The 13822-nt window shown below is 43.1% G+C and overlaps 1 protein-coding gene across 1 annotated transcript; it reads right to left on the bottom strand.

Moving 5' to 3' along the window:
* Positions 1-1678: 1678 nt before the first annotated feature.
* Positions 1679-13547, bottom strand: LOC141225679 (uncharacterized). Its single transcript, XM_073667085.1, has 7 exons — positions 13455-13547; positions 7444-7583; positions 7216-7320; positions 7009-7132; positions 6837-6925; positions 6551-6641; positions 1679-4260 (listed from the first exon to the last, which is right to left on the bottom strand). Exons 2-7 carry the CDS (start codon positions 7510-7512, stop codon positions 2978-2980), a joined length of 1761 nt encoding a protein of 586 aa, XP_073523186.1. The 5' UTR covers positions 7513-7583; positions 13455-13547; the 3' UTR covers positions 1679-2977.
* Positions 13548-13822: the final 275 nt, after the last annotated feature.

Here is a 13822-nt window from a genome sequence, read left to right as displayed (position 1 = left end):
CTGAGCTATATACCAAGTGTCAGACAGCAATAGGCTGAGGACGCACAAGGGGTGTGACCCACAGCAGGTACAAAAGACAGGAAGTGATCGGGCGCCGCCCTTAAGCAGCAGAGACAGACACAAACAGACAGCATGGAGGGAAGCCAGAGAGACATTCTGGACAGGAGATCAAGTGCGCGCTCCTGCACAGTGGGAGATGGACCACTATGCAAGGACGCCGCCAGGTATGTTACAGTGGGGCTCATTATACTGTATACTGGTCGGCCCACGACTTTGTCAAAGTTTTTCATTTTGGCCCTCTGCATGTTTTGAGCTTTCCATCCCTGATGTAAAATCAGTATGGGTATGGAGATGGCAATAATGCAAAGCTGCTAATTGGACTTTGCTACAAGCCTCCTAATATAGCTGAACATGAAGAGGATGATATGCTGCAACAAATTCAAAAGGCAACAAAAACAAGTTATGGTCAAAAGTGTTGAAATTGTTCCAGAAAATGAAGTCATTCTCTCAGAAAATTATTGCAATTACAAGTTTTGTTATACACGTTTATTTCCTTTGCATGCATTGGAACAACACAAGAAAACAGAGAAAAAAAAGGCAACTTGAACATAATTTCACACAAAATAGTTCGGACAAAATTGTTGGCACCTTGCCAAAATTGTGGGTAAACAACTTTGTTTCAAGCATGTGAAGCTTGTTCAAACGCAATTTTGGGGAAGCACGCATCGTGCAGGTTCCCAGTCTCCCACTCAGGTAACTATGCTGGATTTTGACCGTGTGAGATACTAAGGGAAAGGATATCTATCTTTGAGATATAGCTATTTATAGCATATAGACGGTTGTTTTCATGTTGTCCCTTCACATGCGTTATAGTCTCTTTAAACATTTGACAATGGGGAGGAAGGGAGTTGTGAGACGAGATACCTGCATCCTATGTGTTACCTGCTTGTTTTTATCTATGTTTTAATGTTTTGTATGGTGATTTGGCACCGATTTGTCTCCTTAGACACTCTGCTCTATTCTTTATGTAAAAAATCTTTTTGAATAAAGTTTATACATGTTTTCTACATCATTGGCCATGTGATCGTTGTTTTCCGCTTCGGCACCCCCTAGTCAAATGCAATTTTGGCAAGTAACAGGTGTGGGCAATATGAAAATCACACCTAAAACCAGATAAAAAAGGGAGAAGTTGATTCAATATTTGCATTGTGTGAAAATGTGTGGCACACTAAGCATGGAGAAAACAGAAAAAGGAGAAGAGAACTGTCTGAGGACTTGATATTTATCAACAATTTTGGTTCTCAACAATTTCAAGGTTATAAGTTCATCTTTAGAGATCCACATGTTCCTTTGCCCAAGGTACACAGCATAAAGAATAAATTTACAACCCATACAGTCAAATATGGTGGCGGTTCAAAGGTGGTTTGGGGTTGCTTTGCTGCCTCCGACTGTGTGCAAGGCATCATGAAATCTGAAGATTAGCAAAGGATTTTGGGTCACAATATAGTGCCTAGTGTCAGAAAGCTGGGTTTGCATCCTAGGTAGTGTTGAGCGAGTATGTTCTATTAACCCTTTCGCCGAGTATGCTCGGGCCGAGCTCCGAGTATTTACAGCTGCTCAGTGATATGTTTGAATCACTCCCATGTGCATGATTTGCAACTGTTTGACAGCTTTATTACATGTGAGGAATGTCTATTTCTTACACATTCCTCACATGTAATAAAGCTGCCAAACAGTCGCAAATCATGCACACGGGAGCGATTCAAACATAACAGAGCAGCTGTAAATACTCGGAACAAAACACACTCGCTCAACACTAGTCCTAGGTCATGGGTCTTCCAGCATGACAATGAGCCCAAACATACTTCAAGAAGCACCTAGAAAATAGATGGAAACAAAGTGCTGGAGAGTTCTGACCAGCAATGAGTCTGGATCTAAATCCCATTGAACACCTGTAGAGAGATCTTAAAATTGCTGTATGGAGAAAAATATTAAAATTTGAGAGTCCTCAGTGGTTGATACAATCTTTTGAGTTAGCCATTAGTCAATAAGCTTTCTAGACTACTCATGTCTCTTCATGAGACATAGTATAACACAAAATCTGAAGAGTCACATATTTATACACAACAGGGCACAGGAATAATGCAATAGATAAGACAAGTGATGTTAAGCAGAACTATCAGTTTCGGAAAAGGATAAGCAGTTGTGGCCGTAAAAATGTGTGGCCACAAGTAGATCTATTCTTTTTTTCTTTTTTGTGTGGCGATGAGAATTCATCCTTGTTTTAAGTTTTTGCCCTGTCTCCCCTACATACAGACCCCCAGTTGGACAATTGGTACATATAATTAAGTACATTACATTAGATTTAATGCAGCTGAAAGTACCTGGGATCTTGTAATCCTCATGTAAGTTGGGAATCTTTATCTTGTCAGTGGTCATTATAAACGGACAGGTTTACATATACAGGTGAGGATGAATTTTATAAGTTTCACCACAAAGGTGAAACTATCCTCCCAGTCAGTGTGCTTTTCCTCCCAGTACCTTTTAAGTCTAACAATGTTAGGTTTCTGGGAGATTATACTTGTTCCTTTTATTTTTGGTTCTCCTTAGCTTGCCTTCTTTGCCCTATATGAATGTGTTTTTGCTTGTCATTCAGGGTTTTCGTATTTTACTTCATACTTTCCTTTCCCCTTGTTGCAGCCTCCCCTCTGGTTCCTCAGGAGGTATGAGAAACTCCTCAACGACTTATTAGGGAGTTAGGTCTGTGGTGGCGTTTTTAGTTGTACAGCTAGGGCCTTTCTTGTCTGTACAGAGACTAGTTGGGTGTAGTTGCGGCATTCTCCCCTGTGTGGGTTCTCCGGTGGTTATCAAGATGCGCTTTCTGTTTAAAACATTTCCCACATTTTCAACATGAAAAAGGCTTCTTCCCTGTGTGAATTCTCTGATGTTTACTAAGATGTGATTTCTGTCCAAAACATTACCCACAATCTGCACATGAAAAAGGCTTTGCCCCTGTGTGGGTTCTCTGATGGATGATAAGATTTGATTTCTTTGTAAAATATTTCCCACATTCTGAACATGAAAATGGCTTCTCTCCTGTGTGAGTTCTCTGATGGTTGATAAGAGTTGATTTCTCTGTAAAACATTTTCCACATTCTGAACATGGAAAAGGCTTCTCCCCTGTGTGAGTTCTCTGATGTTTGAAAAGATTTGATTTCTTTGCAAAACATTTCCCACATTCTGAACATGAAAATGGCTTCTCCCCTGTGTGAGTTCTCTGATGTATATTAAGACATGATTTTTGTACAAAACATTTCCCACAATCTGAACATGAAAATGGCTTCTCCACTGTGTGGGTTCTCTGGTGCTTAAGAAAACTAGATTTATGGTTATAACATTTTCCACATTCTGAACATGGAAAAGGCTTCTCCCCTGTGTGAGTTGTCTGATGTTTAATAAGAGTATATTTCTCTGCAAAACATTTCCAACATTCTGAACATGAAAAAGGCTTCTCAACTGTGTGAGTTTTGTGATGTTTGATAAGATTTGATTTCGCTGTAAAATATTTCCCACATTCTGAACATGGAAACGGCTTCTCTCCTGTGTGTGTTCTCTGATGGTTGATAAGAGTTGATTTCTCTGTAAAAGATTTCCCACATTCTGAACATGAAAATGGCTTCTCCCCTGTGTGAGTTCTCTGATGTATATTAAGATTTGATTTCTGTACAAAACTTTTCCCACAATCTGAACATGAAAAAGGATTCTCCTCTGTGTGGGTTCTCTGGTGTGCGATAAGATTTGATTTCTCTGTAAAAAAATTCCCACATTCTGAACAGGAAAATGGCTTCTCTCCTGTGTGAGTTATCTGGTGCCTAACAAGACTTGATTTCTGATTAAACCATCTCCCACACTTGGAGCAAGAAAATCTATTCTTCGCTGTGTGAATTTTTTGATGTTTAAGAAAAGACTTTTTGAGAGGAAAACTATTTCTATATTCTGAATGTGAAAATGGCTTCTTTGCTTTAGGAGCAGTTTGTTTTTTAATGCTTATTTTGTGACTTTGATTTTCCTTAGTAGTCGGTAATGAATCAGAAGACAGGACGTGTTTCAAAGGATCAGATGACAGATCTTGGCTGTGAAGGGATGATGGTAAATCTGGAGTAATGGCATTCACTTCAACTGTATCCTGGGGGATCTGAAAATTATCTGATTTAAAAACTGAAGATGTCAGCTGTCTCTCTGATCTCCTGGTACAGACATCTGCCAAGAATAAAAACAATTATTATTTTTTAATAAAGAATCCTTGAATTTTATATTTTTGAACATTTCTACTTAAATTGTCTGTAAAAAAGGCAAGTTATATAAAAAAAAAATTCACTGGACAATGACCATCTAATAGAAAACCTCATAGGATGAACCAGTGGAGCGTGGTGTTCACCTGTTTGTTTATTCTGCCTCCCAAATAAGGAGTAAAAGGTACAGGCTCTGTCCAGCCACTAAGATTAGGGTTGCTGGGACCAGTAGTACCATCCAGTCTGGCAGTATGGGTGTGTGCAGTCCAGCTGGAGTAATCTGCTCCCTGCTTCAGCAATTTGGAAAGCACCGCACCCTACTAAAGCTGGAAGCATATTGCCGGAAGCTGCCAGATACAGCCTTGTTCTCCTCTGGGTCAGTCCTCTGTGCTCAGCTCCCGGCTTGTGTATTTGTTTCCTGTTGTGACCTCGGCCCGTTTACTGACTACTGGTGTCTTCTGATTTTGTATTTTTTCTATCCTCTTGGTTCTGACCCGGCTACCTGACTATTCTTCTTTCCATCTCACTCCAAAGAATAGCAGTTAACACCGTGGCCCAAGCCTAGGGGTCTCTGTGTAGGTTCAGATCCATGTAGAAGAGTTAAAGGGTGATGAGCAAAGTAATTTGTGAAATCTGTAAACAGGGTAGATAGTTATAAGCCTGTTCATGGTAGCCATCTTTTGAGCATTCCTAATAGCTAAATGGCGCTCCTTCCCTTCTCAACCTCCCATGTGCCCAGACAGTAGTGTACAACCGTATATAGGGTATTGTCAGATTCAAAAGAAGTTGGAAAATAATTTGTAAGGTCCATTTGTTTCCTATTATCCTTTGTGAAGAATTCGAAAATTATCACCACATAAAGTGACACAAGTCAAATTTGAAAAATGGGGCCTGATTAGAAACATAATACTGACTGCGGGAAGGGGTTAAAGCAGAGGATTACTGAAGTCAAAAACTGTGTCTACAGACAATAACACATCTACTGAAATGACCAAACTGAACAGTCTTCATCAGAGAAAAATGAGTAACTAGTGGTGAAACCTCTCTGGGGTAATTAGAGTATGGGGCTCGGGGGCTCTTCTCAATCTAAACTATCGCTAAGGGCCAATATTTTCTGGCAGATGAGTGTCAAGAAGAAATATTAGACATTCAAAGAGAACTTTTTTATAATACTGAAGAGCTGAGGTGTTTTAAATTTAGATCTCAGGCATTTGGAAGAGGTAATGGAGATCTTTTTGAAAGACGACCAGGGAGTTACAGACTCACATAAGTGAGGCCGGCCGATCCCACCAGAATGAAACTATCATAGAGAGTGAAAAAAATAAAAATATGTAAAAAAAATAAAGAATATATAAACATGTAACATCCCCAACAACCACGTATGTATGAGGGGAGAAATCCAACACTAAACTGGAGTTGCACTCATTTATGGTGGACCATTTGGCGCGAACAAGCCGGAACCCCGAAAACTAACCCGAATTTGAAATGCCGAACAAATTCGCTCAATACTATTTATGATGTGGAGTGGATCCATGAAACCAGGGCTGGAGCCATGCCAACACATCTCCTGCAGGCATGAATAATTGTATATTACAGCCATCAGCCACGCACAGCTTAGAGATATATCATGGCACAGGTGTAATGTTTTCTGTGTAGTTTATGACAATCCTGTTTGAAGTTAGTTGGTTTCAAAAGAAATTGAAAAGTCAGGATAAAGGGAAACTCTGTTCTTATTGTACAGAAATTCACACTTGGCCTCACTGGACATTTAATGTTGTCGATCATAAAAGTGAAGTTTGGCCAGAAAGACTGGACCTGGTCTTGTAGGGACCATATGAGCACATTCAGCAGCACAGAAGGGAGAGAAGGTAGATTCATCTAATAAGATATCAGGGATCTAGGAAGCCAACAGCATCATTACCCTCCGCTTTCTCTTACAGGCCCATCATATTTTTCTTCAAGTGATTTTTTAATTTGTCAGCACATTCTACGTACGCTGTCATTTGGCTTTATAGTTTACAGACCTGGGCAGGTAACGGTCAGCGTCTCCTAATCCCAGGGGGTAGGTGGATCCTTCAGGTTGTAAGTTCTATAGAAAAGGTCTTTCACAATTACACAAAGTAATTTGAATATTTTCGAACGGAGGAGAATGTTGGAGTCTAGCGGCAAAATGGTGATCACACGATTGTGATACGACTACACCACTGATAAAGCAGCCACAGACAGGGACTTCTCTGTATTCAGTGGTTACTGCTCACCTGTGTAGTCATATGTAGGAATCTCCTCTTTACACCACTCATCACCCCTCACATATGTCTCTGTAGTATTAATATGGGTCAGATCTTCACCCTGAAACAAATATTGTAAAAGTCACTGACAGATGAGAAGTCCCATCTATGATCAGCTCTAATCCTGCCATCTCCACCATTCTCATTACACAAATATAAAACATAATAATGATGGATAAAACAGAACTGAAGACATGACATTTACAGCCGTCTACACATCATAGGGGAGATCTCATGACACCTTCTCTCTATCTACCTGAGGAACATTTGGATTTTCTTGTTTACAGTCCTGTGGAAGAAGACGACGGGGACATCTCTCTGGTGTTGTCCTCTTACTGGATAGATCTGGAGGAAACACATACAGGGACTGAATTCATTCTTTACATACAGATAATTATAGGCCGTGTGTATTTAGTCCTGTCTATTACCTGGTGATGTGAGGGGCTGGGGAACCTCCATCATGACGTCCTTGTACAGATCTTTGTGTCCTTCTAAATACTCCCACTCCTCCCTGGAGAAATAGATGGCGACATCCTGACATCTTTTAGGAACCTGACACATACAATGATACCGTCATCCCCCCGATCCCTTCACAGCGTTACTGTATAATGTCCCAGCATTCCCAGCAGTGTCACCTCTCCAGTCAGCAGCTCAATTATCTTGTAGGCGAGTTCTAGGATCTTCTGGTCATTGATGTCCTCATGTATTAGGGGGTGAGGTGGAGGCCCCGTGATTAATCTCTGGTTATGGAGAGACACATTAATAAATCTCACTACAGACATTTCCAGAGTCCTCACCTCTCTAGTTCTGTCCATCTGTTATTTCCAAGAATGCTGTAATGTGACGTCATCAGAATCGCTCACCTCTCCAGTAAGCCGGAAGAGGATCTCTAGGGTGAGGTGTAATATCCCCTCCACCATCTTGTCCATCATTTTCCTGGATAAATCAGGAAAATTTTCTTATATAGACGATCTTCACTGAGAGGATCCGGTATTGTAGAGACCTGAATGAGGAAAAGATAAGCTGATGGATAAGACCATTTTTCTGCAAACGATGATGCGGAATCCAAAATGTACCACGAGTACCCTTCATCCCTTAATCTGGTGTTCAGGTCTATTGCCTGTATATTAAAATCTGTGACAGTCGAGCAGTACCTTCTCAACCATAAAAATTGTCCCTTGGATTTTCCTCTTTTTATGGGGATGGGGGTGGTGGTTATCCCACTTCAGTAGTTTATTAGTGCTTGAAGGTTTCTGGTAGATGAGTGTCCCTAGGGTCCCGTTACAATCCTTCTTGATCAGTACATGCAGGAAAGGCAACTGGTAATAATTGGTGTTGGTCTGCTCCTTTAAATAAAATGTACTTTTCAGGTTATATCCTCAGTACCCTCATTTTTCATCCCTTCTTTTGAGGCCCACACAGTCAGACTCTACTTGCCCTTCTCCCTGCGAGTGGCGGCTGTGTATCGCCCTCCGGGCCACTCCCTTCAGTTTGTGGATCACTTTGCCACTTGGCTTCCAAAATTTCTATCCTATGACATCCCCACCCTCATCATGGGAGATTTTAACATCCCAATAGGCGATTCCCTCTTCCCATCTGCCGCTCATCTTTTATCGCTAACTTCCTCCTTCGGCCTTTCACAGCTTACTAATTCTCCTACACATGAAGATGGAAATACTCTTTGACCTGATCTTCACCCGGCTCTGTTCAATACATGACTTTACTAACTCTCCTCTTCCACTCTCTGATCACAACCTTCTTTCATTCTCTGTCCAGAACTGTCACCCTGCTCAAGACACCCCCACTTTCCACACTTATAGAAATATACATGGCATTAACACCCAGAAATTTATGAAAATGTTGCAATCATCATTGGCCCCAATCTCCACCCTCTCATGCCCTGACTCTGCACTGAAGCATTATAACGAAACATTGCAATGTGCCCTGGATGAAGGCGCACCTTCTACACAGAGAACAACTCGGCACAGACGGCGACAACCTTGGAACACGCTGCAAACACGTTTTCTCCAGCGGGGCTCCAGGTGTGCCGAACGGCTGTGGACAAAATCTAATCTGGCTGAAGATTTCCTCCATTATAAATTTATGCTTAAAACCTATAACTCCGCCCTTCACCTCTCCAAACAAACCTACTTTGAGGCTATGTGCCCACGATGCAGAAATGAAGCAGAAAATTTCTGCAGCATTTATGCATCTCCCTGGCGGAAAAAACGCATGCAGATTGTGCATGCGTTTTTCCTGCAGAATACATGCGGAATACATGCGGATTCACATGCGTTAACGCATGTGTTTCCGCATGCGGACTGACAAGCACTTTCCAGGCGATAGTATCACTTGGAAAGTGCTTGACAACTAGGTCACACTGTATAAATCCATGCAAACGGCATGGATTTATACAGTGTGACCGTAAAAATAAAAAAATAAAGCTATACTTACCTCCGATGCCGCCGTGTGTGCTGTCGCGCTCCTTCCTGGTTCCTTCCTGGCTTGCCAGCATCTCGCGAGACAGCCTGCGGTCACATGACTGCGACGTCATTTCAGGTCCTGGAAGGAGAAGCGCTGCAGGGGCCGCCGGACAGGTGAATATAAACTTTATTTTTTATTTTATTCTTTTTTTTACAGGTACAATGGTACCCAGGTCTGGATGAGAGTCTTCTCTCCTCCAGAACTGGGTACCATCTGCACATTGAAACGCATATTATCCGCTTGTACAAATGTACAGACACGGATTCTATGCGTCTCAATGCAAGTCAATGGCATGGCTTCCGCTGCGCTTCCGCAAAATTAATGAACATGCTGTGGATTTATGAGCGCTGCAGAAAAGTTGCGGAAAAATCCGCAGCATGTGCATTGACATTGCGGAATGCCATTGGGGACCATGGGGTGCGGATTACCATGCGTTTTTGATGCGTTTCCGCAGCGGAAACGCATGAAAAAAGCATTGTGTGCATGCAGCCTAACAACCTCATCATCTCATGGCCCAATAATCCTAAACACCTGTTTGACACTTTTCATTCTCTCCTTAATCAAACAGCACAGGCCCCAACCAAAAACCTCAGCACTGACGATCTGGACAATTATTTCAAAGAAAAAATTGACCATATCCGACAGGAAATTTTCTCTCAATCCCCAAATGTTATGCATGCTCCTCCCTCCCACATTGTATCTTGATCATTTTCTGACTTCGAACCAGTCACGGAAGATGAAGTGACAAGGCTCCTTACTTCCTCTCGCTCTACCACCTGCACCAGGGACCCTATTCCTTCACATCTCCTTCAATCCCTTTCTCCAGCTGTCACCACTCACCTAACTAAAATATTCAACCTCTACCTCTCATCTTGTATTTTTCCCTCCTTTTTTAAACACTCCAGCATACATCCATTACTTAAAAAAACATCCCTCGACCAGAACTGTGCTGCTAACCACAGACCTGTTTCCAATCTTCCCTTTATATCTAAACTCCTGGAACGACTGGTCCACTCTTGTATAATACGCTATCTCTCAGATAACTCCCTTCTTGACCCTTTACAATCTGGTTTCCGCTCTTTACATTCTACTGAAACTGAACTCACTAAAGTTTCTAATGATCTACTAACAGCCAAATCTAATGGTCACTACTCCCTGCTGTTTCTCCTGGATCTCTCTGCAGCATTCGACACTGTGGATCTACCTCTCTGACTGCTCCTTCACTGTGTCTTTTGCTGGCTCCTCTTCTTCTCCCCTCCCCCTTATTGGCGGGGTTCCTCAAGGATCAGTCCTAGAAGCCCTTCTTTTCTACTTATATATCGCTCCTATTGGACAAACAATCAGCAGATTCGGTTTTTAGTGCCATCTCTATGCTGATGACACCCAATTATACACCTCTTCTCCGGACATCACCCCTGCATTATTACAAAATACCAGTGATTGTCTTTCCGCTGTCTCTAACACTATGTCCTCCCTCTATCTAAAATTTAATCTGTCAAAAACTAAACTACTCCTATTTCCTCCCTCCACTAACCTATCTATGCCTGATATTGCCATTTCTGTTTGTGACTCCATCATTACTCGCCAGCAACATGCCGGCTGTCTTGGGGTCAAGCTTGATTCAGATCTTTCCTTCACTCCTCACATCAAATCACTCGCTCGCTCGTGTCATCTACACCTTAAAAACATCTCTAGAATCAGAAATTTTCTTACCTTTGACTCTGTAAAAACTCTTATGTAGCTCTTATTCATTCTCGTCTGGACTATTGCAACTCTTTACTTATCGATCTCCCCCTTTATAAACTTTCCCCTCTCCAATCCGTCCTGAACGCAGGAGTCAGGGTCATATTCCTCACCAACCGATACAACGATGTCTCTTCCCTGTGCCAGTCATTGCACTGATTGCCCATCCAATACAGAGTTCAATATAAACTTATCGCTCTTACCCACAAAACTCTTGATGATTCAGCACCGCCCTACATCACCTCCCTCGTCTCAGTCTACCACCCTACCCGTGCCCTCAGTTCTGCTAATGACTTAAAACTAAAATCCTCCGTAATCCGAACCTCCCACTCCAGTCTCCAAGATTTCTGCTGCTCCAATTCTTTGGAATGCACTACCCAGGACAATTTGATTAATTCCCAATACCCACAGTTTAAAGCGTGCCCTAAAAAAACATTTCTTTATACTGGCCTATCACCTCAACACACTTATCTAACTGTCCCAGTTTGGCCCATATTAAAATTTTCTTCAAAATCATGCTCATACCATCCATGCACTGAATAGCCTCTGTCTGTACTGTACACATACTGGCTGGCGACCAGTTCATGTGGTGTTATATACTTACTCTATTTAGTATATTAAGGCAGTATTATACAATATACGTACATTTTACCTTTTGTGTCTCCCCTATTTCCTCATAGACTGTAAGCTTGCGAGCAGGGCCCTCACTCCTTTTAATTTCTGAGTTATGCTTATTCTGTAAAGTCTGTATTGTCAATATAAGTCCCCCTTAAAATTGTAAAGTGCTGTGGAATATGTTGTCGCTATAAAAATTATTATTATAATAAATTCAGATGTAAATCTAAGGCCCACTCTATTGATGTTGAGTTCCCCGACAAATTAAAAAGATTGTTCACTCGTCCCTGACCAGGTGATAAAAATGCAGTCAATATATTTGTACCATACCTCAATATATGGATGCCATCACTTATGACCATCCCTGAATATTGAGGATTCCTCCCACCAGTCCAGGGATAGGTTAGCATATAAGGGGGCACAGAGGCTACCCATCGCAGTACCCCTGAGCTGGTGGAAATACTTCCTATCAAAAAGAAAGAAGTTATGAATAAGAGTGAATTTTAGAAGATCCTCCATCAAGTCATTATGTCTGCTACACTCTATTGATCTCAATTCAAGAAATGTCTTACTCCTCTGATATCATCCCCATGCGGTATATTACTGTACAAAGCCTCGATATCTAGTAAGGCCTGCTCCCCTACATTCCTGTATACATGCTCGAGGGTATATATGGAGGGGAGCAGGGAAAGGAAAAAACATTCTCCAGAGGGATTATTCCAACAGCAGGACCTCAGGCGGTACTGGGGGAACATTATACTGTGGGGGGGGGGGGTCATACACACTGCATAAGGGGCATAATGGGGGCATTAAACTGTGTGGGGGCATCATACATACTGCATAAGGGGCATAATGGGGGCATTAAACTGTGTGGGGGCATCATACACACTGCATAAGGGGCATAATGGGGGCATTACACTGTGTGGGGGCATCATCGGGGCATTACACTCTGTGGGGGGGCATCATCACACTGCATAATGAGGGCGAAACCCTGTGTGGGGGGGCATCATACATCCTGCATAAGGGGCATAATGGGGGCATTACACTGTGTGGGGGCATCATACATACTGCATAAGAGGCATAATGGGGGCATTACACTGTGTGGGGGGCATCATACATCCTGCATAAGAGGCATCATGGGGGCATTACACTGTGTGGGGGGCATCATACATACTGCATAAGGGGCATAATGGGGGCATTACACTGTGTGGGGGCATCATACATACTGCATAAGGGGCATAATGGGGGCATTACACTGTGTGGGGGCATCATACATACTGCATAAGGGGCATAATGGGGGCATTACACTGTGTGGGGGCATCATACATACTGCATAAGGGGCATAATGGGGGCATTACACTGTGGGGGCATCATACATCCTGCATAAGAGGCATCATGGGGGCATTACACTGTGTGGGGGCATCATACATACTGCATAAGGGGCATCATGGGGGCATTACACTGTGGGGGCATCATACATCCTGCATAAGAGGCATAATGGGGGCATTACACTGTGTGGGGGGCATCATACATCCTGCATAAGAGGCATCATGGGGGCATTACACTGTGTGGGGGCATCATACATACTGCATAAGGGGCATAATGGGGGCATTACACTGTGTGGGGGCATCATACATCCTGCATAAGGGGGATAATGGGGGCATTACACTGTGTGGGGGGCATCATACATACTGTATAAGGGGCATAATGGGGGCATTACACTGTGTGGGGGGCATCATACATACTGCATAAGGGGCATAATGGGGGCATTACACTGTGTGGGGGGCATCATACATCCTGCATAAGGGGCATAATGGGGGCATTACACTGTGGGGTCAGTAAAGGGGTCCTGTACTATGAGAACAATACGTTTCCACCTTCCTGTCTCCATAGTTGGGTCGTATGTATCTATTACAGGAAACAGAACAAAAACCTTATGATTCTTATAAAGGGGCAACACAAGACCCCAAAAGAGTCTCCGTGCTGAAGGGGTTAATGCCCCCTGCGCCGAGTAATGGGGGTCTCCACATACCTCCACCTGCAGAGCCGCCACCACATATATGGCTGCTCTGTGCGCACAGGAGCTGTGATGAGGTCACAGGAGGGGAGGAGTCAGGGGTCACATGATCAGGGGCCTCAGTGGATGCAGGACTCTGCTGTGCTGGTTGTCATGGTGCTGGATGAGCTGAAGTTCATGTGTGGGGTCAGGAGGGGTTTACAGTGTGGATGTAGCAGAGCCGCGTGTGTACGAGGTGTACGGAGCAGAGCCACGCGTGTACGAGGTGTACGGAGCAGAGCCGCGTGTGTACGAGGTGTACGGAGCAGAGCCGTGTGTGTACGAGGTGTACGGAGCGGAGCCGCGTGTGTACGAGGTGTACGGAGCGGAGCCGTGTGTGTACG

Source organism: Phyllobates terribilis, unplaced genomic scaffold (genome assembly GCF_046119375.1).
Source record: "Phyllobates terribilis strain yellow unplaced genomic scaffold, ASM4611937v1 Scaffold_411__1_contigs__length_1673714, whole genome shotgun sequence".
In the NCBI taxonomy this organism is placed as follows: domain Eukaryota; kingdom Metazoa; phylum Chordata; class Amphibia; order Anura; family Dendrobatidae; genus Phyllobates; species Phyllobates terribilis.
Note: the sequence above shows the minus strand (reverse complement) of the source record. Positions and strands in the feature narration are given on the sequence as shown.